Here is a 22,949-nt window from a genome sequence, read left to right as displayed (position 1 = left end):
GTGACAGCCTTTAACGGCACAAATTATACCAAAGCCTCCACTATTTGCCATCACCAGTAACGTCGTCTAGCTGACAGTTACTAAACGGAAGTTGAGAGCATCTTATCGGAAGTCACTCGCCGCTATGGCGCTCCCCACGGAGAAGTGAGGAAAAAGGTGAATAGAATCCATATGTTGTGAACAAACTGAGGTTTAAAATTAGCTTTTGCCTTCCACTGTACACATAAGTCTGTACGACAACATGTTTGCAGAACTCTCAACATCTCTCTAAATCTGAATCATCCGTCCAAGAGGGGGTTATGAAGTTCTGCGCACTTTCATGAGAGGATGGCTTTGCATGCTAATTGATGCTAATTAGAGATGGTATAATTTATAATATATCACATTCTGAAGGATTTTTGGGTTGAATCTCCAACTCTACAGAATGTGACAGCTGCAAGACTGCATTCACAGTCCCTTATGGTGGGTGAATGCGAAGAAACTAATGAAAGGCTTATTTTATTTTTAACATTCTTATGATAAGCGCCATCAGTGCTTGTTTGGTTAGTCACACATGTGTCCCAGTACATGCCACATGATATGATAAATGGGTAAGTTATACTGCGCTGGGGCAAGTAATGGTCATCGTACCCTGAGTTAGTTTAGAGACAGCATAAGGGTAGGAGAAAAATTTAATTAATAGAAGAAATTGAAACATTCAGTATGGTTGTTGGAGGATGATGTAGGATGATACAGCAGAAAACTGTAAATTTTACATACTATTGCAGTTTTTCTGCTTCAAAATTTCATGTGTAATTCAATGGGCCCTATTTTAATGATCTAAGCGTATGGTCTAAAGCAAGTGCAATTAGGTCGTGTCTGAATCCACTTTTGCTAGTTTAACGCTTTTGCTAGCACACCCAGCGCATGGTCTAAAAGGGTTGTCCCTATTCTCTTAATGAGTAATGGGTGTGTTTTGGGCGTAACTTGCAATAAACGCTATTTATATGGCACAATTTGCAAACGGAAAAACTAAATGCGTCTCCTGAGAGCAAACGAATCTGCTAAAGCGCACAAGCAGACCATCTACGGGACAAGCCGGATTCCACCATATCTTCATTTTACACAATATTAATCTTTTACATTGTAATCCTTTTATTTTTAATATTTGCCATGTTTGTGTGCTGCTGCGCATCCCTGTGTGTGTAATAAGCAGAGTGTACACGCGGTGTTGACCCGCCTATAGGCGCACATTACTAACACGCTCTTTAAATAACAAAAAAAATTATATTACGGTCTATTTCAGTTGCCTCAAAATAGCAATGCGCCAACAATTTGCCTGAACAAATCGTTTTCAAACCAGCAGCCCATGGGTGAACAGATAGGCGCAAATGCGTTTGGTATTTAAACAACGTGGCGCAGGACGTGAAAATGATAACTGCGTCGGGCTGAAACTAGCAAAAAACACTAGCGTCGAGCCTAGCGCCTCATTGCGCCGGTTGTATGATGGGGCCCAATGTGTTACTTGACATTTCTTTAGTTAATGTTCTAGCAATTTCTGAGTAAAATTTGTTTCTACACCATTTTTTTTTTTTGAGGGGTCCTATTATGCTTCTCACTTTTTCAACCTAAGTTAGTCTGTAATGTTGCTGTTTGAGCATAAAAAAGATCTGCAAGGTTACAAAGCTCAAAGTCCACTCCAAAGGGAGATATTTTATTTAACAGAATTCACTTTCCAAGAACTACAACAAACGGCTCGTTTGGACAACATTGCGTTTTTTTCAGGATCTTGTGAATCACAACGTTATTCATTTAAATAATCTCCACCCAAGGTAATCGCAAAAAAAAGTTGGTGAGACCTGATTGAGCTGCGGTGTCTTATTTGTTGTTGTGTTTTCCATTAACAGTTTTATGTAGTTGCTATGATGTAAACAAAGGGGCAAAGCTTTGCCTCTGCTTGCCTGCTAGCTAACGTTACAGCATTGATGTAGTGTTCACTGTATCTTTTGTAAGCTCTTGCAAGACTGTTCACCGCCCCTTAGGAAAATTGTCCATGATTTTGTGATCGATTACTGTTTGTTTTACCAGAGTTCTCTGACCATTATGATTAAATGGTGATAGCAGTGTAATCCATAAGAAAATTACAAAAAAAATCAGTTCTGCACAATCCGTTCTTTTCGTTAACATTGTCGGGGTCTGAATTAGGCTCGAATTGGTTTGAAATTGATGCCATCCTTAATTATTTACACCAGAGCAGAACTCGCTATTATGGAGGGGTGGGACTTTCCCGAACACACGCTTAGCGGTGCCAATCATAACACACTGGGCCAGCTAAACAATCACAGCACATTTCGGAAGGAGGGGCTTCATCGAAACAGGAACTAAACGGCACGTTTGAGCCAGACTTGGAAGAGAGGCGCTGTAATAATGAAAAATATGTGAAAAATAATGTTTTTTGAACAATGAAGCATGAAACATATTCTAATACAACCCACAAACAAAATCAAGACTTTGTAAAAGGGCATCATGGAACCCCTTTAATGAACCTTCTATTGTGGTTAGTGAACCATTTTACATAATGTTTCATTTCAGCGCTGTACAGTATTTCAATAATATTAGGAATAGGAATATTAGGCATCTTATAGTACATTAATAGAAAAATAATAACTCACCCTTTGTGGTTTGCTTTATGCACATTAATTATTATTTGGTAGACACCATGCATTTTTGGTTGGACTGCTAATTTTTGTTTATGACGTGAGCTCATACAGTAATCACGAGGGTGATACCACGTTGGCCACCTAGTGAACTGACTTGCTTTAAACTTTGGTTTATTTTGGGCTGGCTACTCTGAAACTGTTGAACGTTATGGGTCAATGGTTTAAATGCTTCACCAGACTGAAAGGGCAGTTTGGGACATAAAAACAAGTCAGTCCTTAATTAAACAGCTCTAGCTTTGGACAGGCTTGTTGTTATTTTTCAGCTCTGTCTTTCCACCCCTAATCCAGTGAACATATTAGCAGCTACAGAAAGTGACAGTGCACTTCAAACCTAATCTGATTATAGTGACCATATGAGTATTTTCCTCAAGGCAATGAGCGACTTCCGTTTGTCTCTTTGCTTCTTCTTATCAAGCTCTGATGAAGCCTGCAACTTATCACTTAGCAATATGTTTTTCATACATTTTCAATTAATAGGCTCATGAAACGCACATAAAAGAAATGCTGTAGCTCTGTGTGTTTGTTTCACATGCGCAATATTTCATTAGAATATGATATTCACTACCTTTAAAAGGGCCCTATTGCATGTTTGCTACGTTTTGCAGCATGTGAGTGACACATAACATTTGCCTTTTTCATTTCTGTAACCATTTTAACAAGTTGCAATGTGTAAGAAGCAACATGGAAAAACGTGCCCCTACCGACATTTTTGCAAAAATCCAAAAATGTACCTATTTTCACTACCAGATTATCAATTAAGACTGATTTTGTATATTAGAATCATGAAACTCTAGCTGGTGCAGGCTGATAGGTCCTTAAGCAATCACATCATTACCACACTCTGCTGTCCCTGCAGCCAATGAGTAGCTTGCTCAACATTTAAATAGTCTAGTTCATTGTTTGCTATAAACTAATCCTGCTGCATGCTATCTGAGTTCCTCTGAACCCCTCCACCTCCCCCAGCTCCACCTGCCTAGATCTGCTATGGAATTTGTGTCTATTTATGCAGCAGCAGCATATCTTTCATGCTCACAGCAGCTTGTCTGTGTATCTATGGTAAAAAAGTCTATACTTGCTCAGCAGCATAGCAGATCTAGTCAACCAAGACCAAATTTATTGCCATATTCATTAACATGTTAAAACTATTGAGAGTTGTCGTAACTGAAATATATTCATGTATGCATTTTTTAAATAAAGGCAGCAACCTAAAAAAACAAGCTGTGTATGTAGCTAAATAATACCATTTGGATGTAAATTTGCTGCTTATGTAACTTAAATTTCATGACATTTTATTTATAGTGGCAATTAAAGGAAGTACTTGATGTGCTCACCCAGAAATCACCTTATTTTCTGTATAGAGCTGCATTTCTGTTACACTGCAGAAAAGGCGTCTCAACTTTTGCCTGCTGTTGCAGTTAAACTCCCATGGACACAATATGTGTGAGACAGGCACAATACAAACTGTAGCACATTTCTGTGAGTGATGTAGCATGTTTGAATTTGCACACTCAGTTTTCTTACTGTACTAGTTGCTTTTTCTTAGCAGGTTCCGATCTGCACCGAGCGTGTTTGTATAGGCTCTATTATGACGCCAAACCAGCACAGTCGCAAACCAGGTGAAGTCCGAAGAAAAGACGAACTGCTACCACTTGCAACAGATTTCATTGACCAGTACTTTACATCAATCAAAAGGTAGGAGAACAACTTAAATGTAATACATACAAATATGTGAACATCCTTACACACACTTATTTCAAGATATACTATCCAAAAACAAATCTCTAATATACATCTTGTTTTAGGGATTTTTAGATTTTTTTTATGCAACATAACTTTCCTTGTTAATTGTAGTAATTTTCTTATAAATGCACCTTTAATTGTTTGGGTTTTTTTCTGAACAGATGCGGCTCAAAGGCTCATGTTGACCGGCTAGAAGAGGTCAAAAAAGAGATTGAAACTTCTGGAACATATCAGTTGAAAGACACCGAGCTAATATATGGGGCCAAACACGCATGGAGAAATGCAGCTCGCTGTGTGGGACGGATCCAGTGGTCCAAATTACAGGTATTGAGCTAGTTTTTAATTCTCGTCCTAGAACCCTGGATGGTTCTCGAACAACATTACTATCAAACAACCATTGACCAAACCCAGTCCCTAGTCTTAACCTGAAAATTGTCATTTCTTTTCCAGAAGCATGCCATACTTAAGCAAATTACATTAAATTTCCATTATACAAACATTAAATGTAAATCTAACTATGTTTAATGTCTATTTCCAGATTAGTCTAATATCAAATGTATTTCCAGAAATGCAATATACCATTCCCTTCATCTCATCTAGAGCTATAACAATGTGATACCTATTGAAATGCAGTGATAATAGAAAAAAGATTGTGTCCTAAAAAGCAAGTTTCTCTTTGCTGAGGTGTTTGACGCTCGAGACTGCACAACCGCTCACGGAATGTTTAATTACATCTGCAACCACATCAAATATGCCACCAACAAAGGAAACCTCAGGTTAGTGTGGTCGTTTTTCACCAGCTCCTTTCTCTTCCTGTCTTTTTTCTGCGTCTCCTTTTCTTTGCGACTTGCCTCCTTCCCTGTCAAAGTGTGTGTTCCCATTCTCTCTTTGTCACCTTGTTCCACAGCCCTCAGTACAGCACCTGCCACAGCATTGCCGAGCGCTGGCACCGCTGCCACGTTACAAAGCTAATCATACACGACACTTACTATCTGTTCTGTTTAATTAGCGTCAGTCTAACAGAATGATTAGAGCCTGAGAGAGTGAGAGAGAGGGGTGAGGAAAAGGGAAAATTAAAACAAGAAGAGAGGAAACGCTGTTATACATTCAAAAGCCCCCACGCTTGCTTCTTACATCATCAAGACCTGCCAGAATAAACGTCAGAGGTCTCCTACACTCTTTTTCTGCACATAAACAAATCAAGGCGCAAGAAAAGCTTCTCTGCGCTTTTGCAAACAGGCTGGTGACCCAAATTTCCTCCAGAGTCGTATTTCGTGAGTGACGGAACTTGTTATTTAGATTAGTTGGACTGACACTTTGCGCTCTTAGCATACTGTTGAAGTCAGTAAACAAGGAAAGGCACCTCAACACTGTTGGAGCCCCAAAGTGACGTCAATGCCATGCCATGTATTTTCAGCAGTGAAGCACGTTTCTTTTTGCTTATGAAACATATTGGGTAGTTTGATTTCAAAAGCACTTAAAATGATAAACTCTATAATTCTACTATATAATTACTATTATCAGGATGGTAATGCTAAATAATTAGCTTTACCCTGCTGAAAAAAAAAAACACTGTGAAGATTAGCAAACCAGCCAATGTTGTTTTTCAGCAGGGTAAAGCTGATTTATTCATTATCCTGCTAATATAGCTAACTAAATAGTACAGTTAAATGTTTTGGTCTTAGTCTTTAGGATGGTCTTCCAGCCTGACAAAGCTTTTTTTTTGCTGGGTTGTCAGCTAGTTTCCTAAACTCTGTTAGCTAGGAAACTAGCTTGCAAACCAGATTTTTGTTTTTCAGTTGGTCTTTCAGTTCAGTATTTATTAGCATTCCTGTTTATCTCAATGGCAGCATTTTGATGGATTTTTTTTTTAAATGTCCATCCTAACAAAATGAATTATCAATCTATTTTCCAGAAGAGAATTACTGTAAAATTCTTCATTGTGAAGTGCATTAGTATGACCTCAAAGCTAACAGCAGTATAAAGCTATTTAAAGTTGGTACATTCAATGTTGTCCGCATACATGCAGTATACTCATGTAAAGCTATATTTACTATATAGCAAATCTCGTCTGCATGATTTGTTTCTACTGTAACAAAATTATTATTGCACGCCTTTTTATATAAAGTTGGATATATATAAGCATATCCAGCTTTACCAACATGAAACTGCTCTGGTTCTACTCGCCTAAACCTCACTCCCATCTGGGTCACGGCACCAATTAAACCCCTCAGGTTCAACTCGCCCTGCTTCGAGCAGGATTCAAACCAGCGTTTCTGGCATGGGAGGCAGGCACGCTAACAAGGACACTTAAGACTGCATCCTCTTAGTGTCTGTCGCTAGTGCGCCTCTTGAGATCAGGGGAGTGAGGTTTACCCACACAGCTCTTACTAGCTTGCCTCCGTTACACACATAAATACAAACATTACAAATTTACCCTCATATATACAGTACATAGGCACATTGTAAACAATATTAATGCTCTGCTTTAATCAGTTAAATGCAACTATAAGACATGAAGACATTAAGATGTTATAAACTTTGACATATCTGTAAAAAAAGTTTAATGGAGTCTGTAAAACGGCCTGAATTAGAGAATTAGAGCTGTAAATCCACCAGAGGGATCTCAGCTTTACCCCAATGCTCTCTTGTCTCTGATGTGTAGATCGGCGATTACCATCTTCCCCCAGAGGACAGACGTGAATCATGACTTCCGGGTGTGGAACAACCAGTTGATCCGGTACGCAGGCTACAAGCAGCCTGATGGATCAATTCTTGGAGATCCAGCTTCCGTGGAGCTTACAGAGGTGAGATGGGAAGCTATTCTGCAGTAGCTTTGATTGTCACAGGCATCACAAAAGCATCCTACTGACAAATTGATTGAAGCATGTTACCAGTACAAACAATAATAACTGATTCATACAAGACTTTTTTTGTGGCATCATGGGTATTTCTTATCATTATTGGGATTTATTACATTTATTATTTATTTATTATTTATTATTAATTGTGTTTGAGTTGTTTTAGGGCAGTGCCATATGTATTTCGGAACATAGCTGTTTTCTAGCTGAGCTAAATAAATTATCAGCTGGTGCAATATGGTCAGTTAACAGTTTTAAACTTGGATTTTACAGCAGGAATTTGTTTTGTTACTCTGTTAGATGGTCCTATAGAAGTTCTATTCTTATTTGTTTGACTTGCAGATCTGTATACAGCAAGGATGGAAAGCTCCAAAAAGCCGGTTTGATGTTTTGCCCCTTCTTCTCCAAGCCAATGGGAATGATCCTGAGCTTTTTGAGATTCCTGATGATCTTGTACTTGAGGTTCCCATCTTACATCCAAAGTAAGAAGAACCAATCATATTGTAGAGTTTTTTTTTTTTGGGGGGGGGGGGGCAGTCTGTTTGATGATCATCAAACACATGTAGGAACATTGTTGTGTAGGAACATGTTTGAATCACTTCAGTGCTTAAATTCTTTGCATCTAAAATGTCCATCAACCCAGAATATGGTAATGCGTCATACAGTACATACCAAAGGGAAATCACAAATCAGAGAGGCTGTAATGTGCAGAGCTTCAGGATGCATAGCAACAGAGACCTCAAGCTGGGAGAGTGCCTCTTATGCACGTACATTCAGGAACGTGGGCTAATTTGGCATAAAACTTGCCCTTTTTCCAGATCCTGCCTCAGTTTGATAGTTTAATGCTGTCAGTTTGACACTGATGTGTGTCAGAGGTGATCGGATACTTGGGTCCTGAGATCTCATAAGTCATGCAGATGAAGTTAAACTTGTCATCAAACACTTAAAAATAAAAGTTCTTTATTGGCATTTATGGTTCAATGAAGAACATTTAACATCCATGGAACCTTTTCATTGTGGAAAAAGGTTCTTAATAGAATTTTGCAATTAAATTGAATGAAAATTATGAACAATATCAATAAAATAAGTAATTACAAGTCAGCTACATGTTCTAGTGACTAAGTAAAACAAAACGTTCTCTTCTGCCCACTTGCAAATGTGAAATAAACCACTAGACTTTTCTAGCACAAGTTAAAATGACCATGTCAACAACACATATTGTGATTGGGCCATTCTTTAGGAGTAAACCTTGAATTATGTGTTGAAGTTCGGTTAAAATATGCTTGTTTTATACCCGCAGTGTTCCTGTGATTTAAAATGTGTGGGAGGTTTTTATATGCGAGCAATTTTGACATTATAAAGTCAAATGCTCACAAATCAAACCTTCTGAGGAAATCTGAAGCACTGCTAGAAATACTACCATTACGAGACAGTTAGAACTTTTCAGCACTCAACGTTCGCATTGATACAATGCCCATTGTTGACAGTTTTCCCCAAAATGCTCAAAGGAATTGACCAGCCAAACAAACATATCTAAATGGAGGAGATGCATTTGCATATGGTTTTGTTTGCGGGAACATTGCTGGTATTATGCTGTGACAATAATGGACTCGATCACTGCAATATTTAACGCAATAATTGTGTGAATACTTCTGGGTAGATCAGCCATTCTGCTTTTATAACAGACAGGTGAAATTTGCCTTTTAGCACAACACCTGAGACACCTGCAGGTGCTGGTTTAGAGATAATGACAGTTTTGGCGGTGCTTACTATGTTTTTGCATTTGCTTACAGAGAAATTATGCTAAACTCTAAGTGGTATACTCTCCAAGCTTAATGGTGTACATCTGCATATGCCAAGATATTCTGCTGACTGCATTATCTTATGCAAATAAACCCCAAGAACCTTTTGCTGCATGTAACTTTTCTCTCTGTGCTGGGTTTAATATTGTCCACCCTCCTGTCTGTGTCCGTCTAGGTTTGAATGGTTTAAGGAGCTGAATCTAAAGTGGTACGGCCTTCCTGCCGTGTCAAGCATGCTGTTAGAGGTCGGAGGACTGGAGTTCACCGCCTGCCCCTTCAGCGGCTGGTACATGGGGACCGAGATCGGTGTCCGAGACTTCTGCGACAGCTCTCGATACAACATACTTGAGGTACCCTAACCAGACAGCCATAAAGCACCTCTGCACCACTGAGAATCTCTCAGAAAATCACACTTTCGAACCCAAACTGCATTACATTCGTTTATTAACATTAGTTCATAATCATATGAATTAGATATTGTACCCCAGCAGGAAATTAGGAAAGACATGTTTGTGTTTTATCATTCATTATAATGGATTCATTTAATTATATGGTATATTACACATTGTTTATCCTTTTTTGAATTGCTCTTAAGCAGATTTTAATTAACAAACATGCTGCTTTCATTCATAAAGTTTTAATGCTCATTCAGTTTTATAATCTCTCCTCCACATTTCCATTGTATTATGAAATAAATTCTAAAAGACAATGAGCCAATACCATACCAACTGTTTACCACATATAAAAATAAATATAAAAAAAAGAACATCTTTAATCATTCACTCAATTTCATGTGAATGATTAAAATCACCTGAAAATCAATGATTTTATATTTGTCTCCAAAACTAATTTATAAAAATGTAGATCATGAGAAATACATACTCATATCAAGTGTGTCCAAAGTTTTGACTGGAAATTTATTTTTAGAGAGTCTTGCTGGTCTTGCTTGCCAGATCTTTCAGATCTATAGAGGCAGATCACGAGTGGCAGTTCTATTAACCTCGGTTCAGATCCAGAGAGAATACAGTATGAATAGTCTCCCTGTACAGTATGATTAATTTCCTCCATTTCAGGAAGTAGCTACAATGATGGGGCTGGACACGAGGAAGACTTCATCCCTGTGGAAGGACCAGGCACTGGTGGAGATCAACATCGCAGTCCTTTATAGCTTCCAGGTAGGATGAACACACATGGACGGATGAATCTCATGAAAACATGTCAGAATCATATTTAAAATCGTGAAGAAAATACAGCCTATTTTAGGATCATTTAGAGTTTGGACAATGTGGCTCTTTCTTGATGTACTAAAACAACTAAAAAATTAAATAGACATCTTTTTAAATTTTAAATTTTAAATGTCAAAAATACACAACAAAATTACTATGAAAAATTAAAATAGAAAAATTAAAAATGGTTATATTAATATAACTAGTATCTCAGTATTTCAGTGATACTAAATTAACACACACACACACACACACACACACACACACACACACACACACATATATATTCACCTATACATATATATCTACAGTATATCGTTTAAAAAATAAATAAAATCAGTATAATTTAAAAGCAGTGCAGGAAATACTACCGCAATTTAAATGTTTTACTTTGTAAAAACATGTCATATAAAAGTCACAACGTTTAAAAAGCCCCTAAAAATAGACTTCATCGTCTTTATACAAAATATAATTTCTAACACATTTTTTTTCTTTTGATTTTGTTGTCAAACACAACCCAGACATGTTTTTGACAAGCTGTGTGAGGTTCACCCACATATAATCTTACACTCATTCTTATTTTCAGTCACGTTTACTTATATTTGCCTGTATCACATTTTTTCAGTCTATCTCTTTACACAGCTTCCCCAAGAGGCTAAAAGCAAATCCCTGCATTCGCATTTATACAGCATTCATAGAGACTCGTGCGAGCAGACAAAACATTAACCGGCTTTCACAAATCAAAAGGCTGAATCCCTTCTGTTCTATTTATTGGAGTTAAGCACCTTGGACATTTAACTGAAAGCTCCTGTGACTGAAGGAGCATGTTTATTGATATTTATTACACACCCCCTGCAGTTTGTTTACCCACAAGTCCTTATTCCTTGCTAAAAAGGCTTTTACTGTACGGTTTAAACACTGATAAACTAATTAGATGTTAGTAAGTAACCGTGTTCGGTTTCTTATCTTTCGTAATTGCGGATGGAGTCAAAACAATGACAGATAACAATTAAATCTACTTGGAAAACTAGAATTGCTGCAGTACAAGCCAATCTGAGGATTTAATAGCCGGTTGTATTGACTTGCGTCAACATGCTGCATTAAGCATTACAAGCTATCTAAAACACATTTGAAAATAATCATGTCCACGAATGCACAAAATTATGGGCATTATTACTGTTCGTACTGCATCATTTTGGGATTGGGCAATACTATGGACATGATTTCTTTTGTCAAGCATTGGCATTTTATTGCATTTTACTTCATGATTCTATTACTGAACATCTGATAATTGTATATTATAGTAAAAGACAAAATACTTTTAAAAACAGGCGCTTTAGAATACAAAGTAAACCCAAAAACTAACATGTGCCTCTTTTATTTTTCACTATTTTTCATTTAAGAATCAGTTTTTACATTGTTGGTCAGCATTATGTTTTGTTTTTGCATGATATTAGATTACCAGCTTAAACAGAAATACCATACTGGATGATTCAAGTCAAGTCACCTTTATTTACATAGCACTTCATACAATACAGATTGTTTCAAAGCAGCTTTGCATTGATAGACATGAAAATAATGATCAATAATATGAACAAGAGTTGAATTCTGCTGTAAAGCAGCTCTAAAAAGACAATAGTGCCATTATTCAGCTGAAGTCATTGCACAAGCTTCACAAACTGAATATAATCTTAGTTTTAGCCTTTTCAGAGCAGTTTTTTTTTCCCCAGCCAGGATGCAAGCAGCCTCACTCTTTCCAATTTTTCCTTTTATAGATGTCAAAGGTTACCATAGTAGACCATCACTCGGCCACTGAGTCCTTCATGAAGCACATGGAGAATGAGTACAGAGTGAGGGGAGGCTGCCCGGGTGACTGGGTTTGGATAGTGCCACCCATGTCAGGCAGCATTACACCTGTTTTCCATCAGGAAATGCTCAACTATCGCCTAACGCCTTCCTTTGAGTACCAGGTAAGTCTTTTGTCCAGTTGAAGTCATAGCAATATTTTGATTGATTGTTTGTAAAATCATACTTAACATAAGCATTAAATTGCCCCCTATTTCAGATATTACCTTTCATGTAGTGAGTAATATAGATATTTGTGAATGTAAAATGTCTGCAAAAGAAAGAACCGATTCCGAACTGTCTGATACAAGTCATCAGTAATTCTAGTCTTACTTCGTGCTCGAACCTACGTAGATTTGTAACATATTTGCATAATGCCAGCCTATGGTTTTCATTGGCTGCCCGTGAATGACGTCTGCTTTGACCCTCAAACACTGTAGTTGTAGCTGAGGCCTGGAAGAGGTAGATTTGTGTTGTCGACATGTCAGGAAGACTGCATGCACTGACTCGGGCTCGAACTGATATGGTAAAACCGACGTTTAAATCAAAAGTTTATGATTCTTACACATTCTGTTCATCAAGATAATCTTCACAAATGAACACATCTTTTGGAATTTTGAAGCCTAATGCAATCAGCAGATGTAAAAGCTAATGTTATGCTATAAACTACACTACTGTCACATGACTTCAACGTAACCACCACTAAGCTTCCGACAAATCTTTCAATCTTTGTTTAAATTCGACATCTTGGAAAGTTTGAGTTAGAATAGTTTGCGAGTATAAACACAATAAGGCTGTAATAGTGGACAAGTGAGTAGATGAGTTTACCTGTTCGGCGTGATGACGTTTAATGTCTCGCCAACCTCTGTCCCATTTAGCCACTTGTTTGCAAGATACATGAAAGCTTAAAAAAAAAAAATCATGAGTGGGGTATTACTGATGTATTTTATGTCGTGGAATAGACGTGAAAATATCTTGTTTGTGTGAACCACAGACCTTATTCAGCCATTTAACCAAAAACCCATTAAAAATAACCCATTGATGATTGAAACCAGACATTGAAAAATACAAACTTGTTTCTTTTCTTGTATTACAATCACTTGTGTGTGTCTCTCTCTCTCTCTCTCATTCAATTCAATTCATTTCTTAAATTCAATTCTCTCTCTCTCTCTCTCTCTCTCTCTCTCTCTCTCTCTCTCTCTCTCTCTCTCTCTCTCTCTCTCTCTCTCTCTCTCTCTCTCTCTCTCTCTCTCTCTCTCTCTCTCTCTCTCTCTGTCCAGTCTGACCCATGGAACACTCACGTGTGGAAAGGAGTGAATGGAACACCCACAAAGAAAAGAGCGATTGGATTCAAGAAACTTGCCAAGTGAGTGGGTGAAGAGCTCAAGACCTACGCACAGTTTGTTTTTGTCTTGAGCGCAAAGTGTATGTTGAGTTAAACTCGTATGATGCTTCCGAGGTCAGCCATCTGCAGCGCTCCAAACCTTTGCCAACCTTTTGTTGTATGTTTTACCCATTGCTTGGGAACCTCAGCAAGTGTTTGTGTTGATGGCTTTTTAAGAGTGCTTTCCAGTGTATTTTCCTCACAATAATGCTGAAATGGCTCAGAATTGTGAGAGTTTAACTCACTGAATCACACTCAGGTGTAATCAGGTTTCCTTCAGCGTCTCTTTAACGTTCAGCCTCTGTGCTATTACAGTAATTGCCCACAGGATATAAGTAGCTACGTTTATGTGATTGTGTGGTCTCGGAAATAAGGGGAAAGGGTCTGTCAGTGTGTTAAACTCTCGCTAAGAGATAATATTCAGGAATTGCGATGCACATTGTCACAATTCATCCTTGCTGACATTATAACCCGTAACCCAGGAAAAAGACACGAAATATTCAGAAATATTATCGATTTGACTACACTGACACTATCGAATGAGAACAAAACTAACTCTAACCCTAACTGAATTGAGCTTGAGGATGACACTAAGCTTATAATTTTTATCCTTATAAACACGGACACTGTTTTAAACTGAATTGAAGCAACACTGAACTTACTCAAGCTGAATAACGGCGCTATTGTCTTCTGTAGAGCTGATGATAGCTGGAATAAACTTGTTTAATAATTTATTAACTTTACAAAGTTATTGAACTGAACTGAATCAACCCTGACTTGAGTTGAATAATGACACTATTCTCTTTTTAGAACTGTTTTACATCAGAATTAGAATTTCTGTTATTTACTTGTTTACTATTGTGAAGCTGCTTTGAAATAATGTATTTTGCATAAAGCGCTATATACAGCAATGACATATTGAAATTGACATATCTGCGACTGACATGTTTGTGTGCGACTTGCAGGGCTGTGAAATTCTCCGCCAAACTCATGGGGCAGGCCATGGCCAAGAGAGTCAAAGCCACCATCTTGTTCGCCACAGAAACTGGGAAATCGCAGGACTATGCAAAAACGCTCTGTGAGATTTTCAAGCACGCGTTTGATGCCAAGGTAAGAATGACGGGCTTATAATAGATTGACATCTGTGCGTGATTCTTAAAACCCTTCCCATTTATTTATTTACTTAGTTTAAAAATTGTTCAGCGCCTTGGTTAAAGGCGCTATATAAATATAAATAAGTGGTACATTGAAAAGAAAAGGCTGAAGGAAGAAGGTACGTTTATTGATCAAGGGTGAGTACGTACGAAGGTGCTACAGTGAGAACAGAGGCTATGGCAGGTTTGGGCAAGCAAGCAGAGTCCTGACCGGGGGTTAGGGGCTAGGATACGCAGTGGGATGGCCTAGGGTGAAAAGATGAGTTTTAAGGGAGGAGCGAAAACTGCGTAGTGTAGGGGACTGTTTATGGAGTGGGAGTTTATTCCAACGAAGGGGAGCCAGGAGGCTCATCCAAAATCAATGCCTCCAGTGGATTTGCACGTGAACATTGATCTAAACAAAATCACAAAGAATATTGACGCAAGACATGTATATCCGCATATCCCCTTAGTTTCACCACCAAAATCTCTCTTCCGATTCGAGGCTACACATTGCAGAGTGAGAGAGCCATTTTCACACCAAAGCGTGCTATGCGAGAGCTTACGCAAATGTCTTTTGCTCACAATTTCTTTTGCTCCAGTGCCATGAAACGTCAAGAATCATTGCACCCAGGCATTGATCTGTAGGTAAAGTTAAGATCACGTTACACTCCAAGCTATGTGACATCTAAAACAAGCGTATTGAGTCCAAGTGTTTAGCCTTGGGATAGCATTTAAATGCAAAGTTATTTTTATAATCTAGCAGAATAATCAATCTTGTTCATGTGCGCTTGTTATTACGTGATTTACATGCAGATGACGCAGACATACGGCTCCTCTCTCTTTCTGCATGTCCTGAAGGCGTTTGCCCTGCCACACGCACTGATGCGTCGACTCTGTTAATTGTATCATGGCGCATTAGCTGCTCGTTAGGCGCCGTACGAACTGTTCATTACCGCTACACCCCTTTTGGCGGTACGTCAGGATCAAGAGATAACGTGCCTCCCATTCTTGATGCACATTGTGTGATTTTTCACACTCGAAAACTTTGCTTAAAATCTCTCCGAACGCTGATCTAATAGCCAAACTTTTGCTCCTGGCTCACAAATGAGACAGAAAAACCAATCACATCAAAATGGTCATGTCTAGTGGAGGAAGCACTCACAAAGAGTACTAGTAACTAGATTACATGATTGCTGACAACCCTGACTCTCCCCAATGTAATTTCAGTAGCACTTTTTAATTGTTAGCTCATGTTAAATAATGCAGTTAAAAACAAAAGTGTGACCTTTGTAAAGTGTTACTGTAATGTCTTCTCTCCTCTCTCTTAGAAAAGTAGCATAAAACACAACAATAGTACTTATATAACTATTTAGATGGATGATGTTTACTGAGGTCATGATATCATGTACACTACCAGTCAAAAGTTTTGGATCGGTAAGATTTGTAATGTTTTTAAAATAAGTCTCTTCTGCTCACCAAGGCTGCATTTATTTTATAAAAAAAAAACAAAAACAAAAAAAAACAGTAATATTGTGAAATATTATTCCGATGTAAAAAGTGCTATTTTCTACGTGAATATATAGCAGAGTGTAATTTATTCCTGTGATCAAAGCTGAATTTTCAGCATCATTACTCCAGTCTTCAGTGTCACATGATCCTTCAGATATCATTCTAATATGATTTGATGCTCAAGAAACATTTCTCACTATTATCAATGTTGAAAACAGTTATTTACATTTTTATACAGGATTCTTTGAATAGGAAGCTTTTGTAACATTAAACACTACCGTTCAAAAGTTTGGGGTCAGTAAGAATTTTTATTTGATTTTTTTTTTGTGGGAAATAAATAAAATAAATCAATACTTCATCAAGGATGAATTAAATTGATCAAAAGTGACAGTAAAGTCGTTTATAATGTTACAAAAGATTAGATTTCAAATAAATACTGTTCATTTGAACTATCTATTCATCAGAGAATCCTGCATTTTCTTTTTTTTTCAGCATTGATACTCTGAAGACTGGAGTAATGATGCTGAAAATTCAGCTTTGATCACAGGAATAAATTACATTTTAAATGATATTAAAATAGAAAACAGTTATTTTAAATTGTCATTATATTTAACAATAATACTGTGTTTTGTATTTTTAATCAATTAAGTGCAGCCTTGGTGAGCAGAAGAGACGTCTTTAAAAAACATAAAAAATCTTACCAACCCAAAACTTTTGACTGGTAGTGTACATATAGCAGCATTGTGTGATGTCTATAATGCGGTGTTATATGATCCTGTAGGTGACGTCCATGGATGAATACGACACAGTCGACTTGGAACACGAGACCCTTGTGTTAGTGGTGACAAGCACGTTCGGCAATGGAGACCCTCCTGAAAATGGAGAGGTGAGTTATTAAAGCACAAGTTTGCTTTAATGCGCTAGTGTTTCACTGAGCACATCAATCATTTTCTTCTGCTTTGAATCAAATTGTCAACACTTCACAACACAACAGAATGTGCTCATCATGATGATAAAGGACTTCACACATACACTGTACAATGGAGAACCTGCAGTATGCTGGCAGGTCCTGGTTGAATTTGTGATTGTGAACATGCGTGGGAAGGGCCCGTAACTTCTCTCCTGTTTCTCTTTCTCCCCTTTTCCGTGCTACAGAAATTTGGTGCGGCTCTGATGGAGATGAGACATCCCACCACCAGCGTAGAGGACAGAAAGTGAGTGTGTGTGTGTGTGTGTGTGCGCGAGTGGAGACTCAAGCGAGTGATTTTCTTCTCATCCTCCCACCAATCTGCTTTCCCATAATTAATATTTTTTCAGTGTTTCAGTTCACACACCATTCACATAAATGCACAAAGGAATCTCTCTCTTTCTCTCTCTCTCTCTCTCTCAGGACGTACAAAGTGCGTTTTAACAGCGTTTCTTCATATTCTGATACCCGCAAATCCTCCAGCGACGAACCTGAAACCAAAGCCAACTTTGAGAGCACTGGACCACTTGCTAATGTCAGGTACTGTGGTGCCTGTATATGAATTTGTGTAGATTTGATGTGTATACTTTAGAAAAACTTTTAGGCCTGGTTTCACAGACAGGGTTTAGATTAAGCCAGGATTAGGCCTTAGTTAAATGATGACATTTACTTAAATGCTTATAGCTTTTATAAATGTGCCTTAGAAAAAAAAACATTTCTGCTTTGCATCTTGAGACAAAACAATGGCACTGACATATTTTAAGATTTGTTTAGGCTTTTTAGGATGTTATATGAATTATGCAATGCAATGAAAAACATATTTTTGCATTAAAAAGCCCAATTAAGCACTATTACATTCTCATAACTGAAATGTAAGAAACAATTCTATATTTTTAAATTGTATTTAAGTATTTATTGATCATGAGATTATTTATTGTACTGTACATTTGCATTGTATTTATTGTACAGTACATTTGCATTCAAAAACTCATGCTTGTATTTATTGTACTTTCATTCTTTAATTGATTTATTTTACACAAATGATTACGTTATTAAGGGAAAATGTTCTGAAAATGAAAATAAAAAATCTTAATGGTCCTTAAATAGGCCTACATTTCATAAAATTAATATACTTATTTTCCTATAGTTTCTTTTTTATTTCTCTCTTGGGAAATATGCTTCATTGTGGGTTTTTTTAATGCAAAACATATTTTGTTAAATATTTTTTTATTTAAATGTTTGCATTGTGGTATATTTATCTAACTCATATCTAACATATATATCCTTTTTAGGATACATATGTTAGATTTAAATAAATAAATATATATATATATATTTTTTGTGCCTATATATATCTATCTCCAACTTTGTGGTGACATTATCCTATTATGTAAGTGTGTGCGTTTCTTCTGGTGTCTGTAACTTAAAAATCCAAGAGTTTCTTCAAAACTAAAATACAAAAAGCATAAAAGAAATTTAGTTTTGAAAAGAAATTCCATCCTAAAGCAATCAAAAGAAATTTCACACTTTTTACTTGTCTTTGCATGTGTGTGCACATGCTTGCGTAACATAACATCCACTCTAGCCTTGAATTTTCATAGTTTCAGGATCAAAGCTCACAGCCTTTGGCCTGATGTCCACAACCATCCCACTCTTATAATACACTTGGTTTTGTATATATGGCGTATCTTTTTGTGTGTGTGTGTGTTATTGTTGTTTGTGTTCTTGTGCTTCAAGTGTTTTCAACACTCCGTTTCACCCATACAGATTCTCTGTGTTTGGCCTTGGCTCTCGGGCATACCCACACTTCTGTGCGTTTGCCCACGCAGTGGACACGCTGTTCGAAGAGCTTGGTGGGGAACGAATTATGCGCATGGGAGAGGGAGACGAACTCTGCGGCCAAGAGGAATCCTTCAGAACATGGGCCAAGAAGGTCTTCAAGGTATTGCCCTAAGCAAACTGTGGGCTGCAGTCACTACCTTAAATGTACCGTTTGTTTTTGTTTATCATTGCTTTTGACAAAAAAATTAACTACACTGAAGAATGTGATACATTTGCAGTTACTTACAACAGCTTTGTGTGAGGAACAACCCAAAATGTATGACATTCTGCACAAGTAGTATAGACTACTTTTATGGGGCTTTTTTGGGGCTTAACAATCAATGATTGTTTATTTGAAGAGAAAATAAATAAATAATAAATTTTTAATATACATTTTTGTAACAAAAGTAAATAATGGCAAAAATGTTGGGGACAGTTATTCTTTCAAAGATCTATTTAGTCGTCCAGTTGATTCAGTCATATTCATTTTTTACTTAACCATATAAAAGCTACTGTATCATATTTAATACGCAAATTTCTAAGGCCTCTGAATGATTAACATGATCAGCTTTTATTAATAACCTGTTTACTTGCATACCTTCTGCCCTCTGATTGATAGATTCTTTTTCAAGTCAAGTCACCTTCATTTCTATAGCGCTTTTATACAATACAGATTATTTCAAAGCAAGTGAACAGGAAAATTATGCATTTGCCTGATGTTCAGCTGAAGTTGATTCAGTTCTGTTGTAAAGATCATCAATTATTAGTTCTCTTTTCATCTATTAAGCAGTTCTGCAAAAATAAAAGCTCAGTTCATAGAACAGCTTTAATATTGTTGAATATTAAGTTTTAGAATTAACTTTTAGTTAGAAAGACCTTTTAGTATAAACTATAAAGTATTCATTCTACTTTTTGGCCGTATAATATCCGCAACTGCTCTAAATTGAATATTTTTGCTTGGTTTGGGCTTCTGAATAAAATTGAGTTTTTTTTTTCCTTGAAAGCGAACTCCATATTCTCCTATATCATACTATATGAACCATAAATAAAATGATGTATCAAATATGATACTCCACAAAAACACACACATGCAAACTTTGTTTTATGGAACTTGAAATGGACCTTTTCCATTTTTTTTACTTTTTTATTATTTGTATTATTTCATATATCTGGCTTTACAGGGTTAAATAAAAAACATTTAATTTAGATTATTTTTTATGTTATTATTATTTTGACATTTTTAAGCCTAAAAAAAGATTTACCGTGTATATTTCTTGCACTGCACTTGTACATATGCTTTATGTTCATTATACATCATAAAAAGTTGCCAAGAATCAGTTTTGATCCTTTTTAATCCTTTTTGTCCCAGGCGGCTTGTGACGTTTTCTGTGTCGGCGACGACGTTAATATCGAGAAAGCGAACGATTCATTGAATTGTAACGATCGCAGCTGGAAGAAAAGCAAGTTCCGGATGACATACACGGTGGAGGCACCGATGCTAACGCAAGGTACGTTACTGCTCTGGTACCTTCCATTTATTAAGGGATGACTCATTTCAGAAAGCCAATAAGCTTTTATCAAATTAAATGATACTTAAAGTCTTCCCCTGTGAATGGCAAAGCTCTTTTTATTTGCCTCAAAATTTATGACGCATGCCAACTGACTCTAGAAGGGACTGCCATTTTAGTGGCTCATTAGCTTGATACGGATTATCTCAGCGCCGTGTTAGCATTACCCAGAGGATTGTAAACACTTCCTTATTCAATTGATTAAAGTGTAAACAATGCATTTAAGGCTTCCATCTGATTTCCTTTGTCACCTACTTTTTTTACTATTGCATCTAAAGTCCTCTAAATGATCTTTAAACGGGCGGCTCGGCTCCTTCATGAGTTTTATAGCAAATCAAGTTGTTGGGCCGCTAAATGATTTTGATTTTTGATTTCACGCAGCAAGTTTTTAACTGTTGATTGGTTTTTGTATCCACTCTCAGCACTTTACAGCATCCATAAGAAGAAAGTTTACGGGGCCAAATTTCTGCTGAGACAGAACCTACAAAGTGCCAGATCGAAGTATGTTTTTGCTAATATTCTGTCCATTTTTTTTATTTCTCAGAATTACATTGTCATGAAAGTCTTTCACATTACCCTTGACTGAGTTTTGCCTTAAATTGGTTGCCAATCCTTCCTCGGTAATTGTTGCCATCTGCATTTTCTGAGAAGCTTTTGCTCTTTTCAATTATATAAATCTATTGAGGAGGATTGGTGTATTTGGATAGGTTTAAACTGAGTTTTTCAAAATAATATTATTAAATGCTATTGCTACATTGTTGCAATTGTTTTTTGAACCCTAAAAAAAGTTAAGAAAATCAATAAGAAAAAACACATTTCCTTCTAGGCCTTGATATTTCCTTGAAAGCCTTGAGTTGTTAATGTTACTGTAAAATGTAAAAAAAATGGCAGATAAAATGCTTTGCAATTTCACTTCATTTCAGCCTATTCTTGCAAAAGCTTCGCGAATTGCTTTGTGTATGAATATATCTTTTCTAATCTCTTAAATAATGACTACAACTGTTTCGTATTACAATGTTTTCTCACTTCCTGTCTATCAGCCGATCGACTATATTTGTGCGTCTTGATGCCAACAACCACGAGAACCTGAAATACTTGCCTGGTGACCATTTAGGCGTTTACCCCGGAAACAACGAAGATCTAGTTACAACTCTTATCGAAAAACTGGAAGATGCACCACCTGTCAATCAAATAGTGAAAGTGGAGTTCTTAGAGGAAAGAAACACAGCATTGGGTAACTATGAAATGCATGCAAATGTTTTTTCTTGTCATAATAAAAACATGCAAATATCTGACACTAAACCAAAATGTAAAGAAATCATATTGAATTTCTAGAATAACAGTCTAGCTTCAAAGCATTTTAACTTACCAAAATAACTTGTCTTTCAAACTTCTGCTTTGGTATCTAATGGAAAATGACAGAATCTACATAAAAAAAAAATGATCTGAAATGACCATATAAGTCCAAATAAGTCTGCCAGCCCCCCCAATCAAACATTTTTTCCCTTTGAACACAGAGGAAAGGCTTTCTCAATATGCCATTGTCTGCCGAACAGTGTGTTCTTCAGGTGTTCTGGTGTTCATGATGACTCAAGGATCAGGGTAACTTGGTCCATAGTGCTGATCATGTCACACTTACTGTAGAGTGAGCTAGCTTTCAATCATATCACTTACAATAACACTAATATCCATCAGGATACCATACTTAAAACAGATCCTGTAGTATATTCTGAGGGTCTATAAATTTATACAATTCACTCCTTGAAATGTATGCGCTGCTGATATCATTTACAATACATTTGCGTTCACAAACTCATCCTTAACCTGACAATGTGTAAAGTGTGCATGCATGTAAATGTATCTTTTTAAATAGTTAAAAATGACAAAGTGTTTTTGCTTTAACTTTACTGGCGTTATGATGGCCTATTCAATTAATACATTGAACAATACATTTTATGTAAATGAAATTCTCTTGCATTGTTAGGGGTATATAATAAGCTGAGCCTTGGTAGTTATCAGTGCAGTGTGCGTGTAAACATTTGCATACTGAATTGCAGTTGTCAGAAATTATGAATCAATTGTAAAACATAATTTAGATACCACATGACAACTTAATATCTACATATAATGTTAAAGAATGAATGCAGGATTTATTTGCTTTGTATTCTTTATAATCTGTGACAGAGATCTTTAGAATAGATAGACAATCTTGGGATTAACTTGCGCGCAGGGAAAGATTTTGATGCTGGCACGCTATTCTTTGATTCCGTTGCAAATCTGACTGAATCAAAACCATTTTTGATGCCAAATGATGTGCTTTCAATCACATATCTATTAGGGTTTCATCTCTTGTGCTAGAGGCGCTGTCCCATTTCCCCACTTGAGCCGTTT

The 22,949-nt window shown here is 36.8% G+C and overlaps 1 protein-coding gene across 2 annotated transcripts in view; it reads left to right on the top strand.

Moving 5' to 3' along the window:
* The window catches only part of nos1 (nitric oxide synthase 1 (neuronal)), a 59,530-nt gene that overhangs the window by 22,865 nt on the left and 13,716 nt on the right, over positions 1-22,949 (top strand). For both annotated transcript variants that reach the window (XM_081364813.1, XM_081364812.1), the window contains exons 5-21: positions 4,246-4,391; positions 4,601-4,763; positions 5,124-5,215; positions 7,105-7,246; positions 7,643-7,782; positions 9,278-9,452; positions 10,176-10,277; positions 12,104-12,298; positions 13,454-13,539; positions 14,523-14,667; positions 16,984-17,088; positions 17,358-17,416; positions 17,593-17,709; positions 18,937-19,111; positions 20,360-20,498; positions 20,981-21,059; positions 21,599-21,792. In XM_081364813.1, the coding sequence (XP_081220939.1) occupies positions 4,246-4,391; positions 4,601-4,763; positions 5,124-5,215; positions 7,105-7,246; positions 7,643-7,782; positions 9,278-9,452; positions 10,176-10,277; positions 12,104-12,298; positions 13,454-13,539; positions 14,523-14,667; positions 16,984-17,088; positions 17,358-17,416; positions 17,593-17,709; positions 18,937-19,111; positions 20,360-20,498; positions 20,981-21,059; positions 21,599-21,792 (2,254 nt within the window). The remainder of the gene's footprint in view (positions 1-4,245; positions 4,392-4,600; positions 4,764-5,123; positions 5,216-7,104; positions 7,247-7,642; positions 7,783-9,277; positions 9,453-10,175; positions 10,278-12,103; positions 12,299-13,453; positions 13,540-14,522; positions 14,668-16,983; positions 17,089-17,357; positions 17,417-17,592; positions 17,710-18,936; positions 19,112-20,359; positions 20,499-20,980; positions 21,060-21,598; positions 21,793-22,949) is intronic.

Source organism: Scardinius erythrophthalmus, assembly GCF_964197995.2.
Source record: "Scardinius erythrophthalmus genome assembly, chromosome: 5".
NCBI classification, from domain to species: Eukaryota; Metazoa; Chordata; class Actinopteri; order Cypriniformes; family Leuciscidae; genus Scardinius; species Scardinius erythrophthalmus.
Note: the sequence above shows the minus strand (reverse complement) of the source record. Positions and strands in the feature narration are given on the sequence as shown.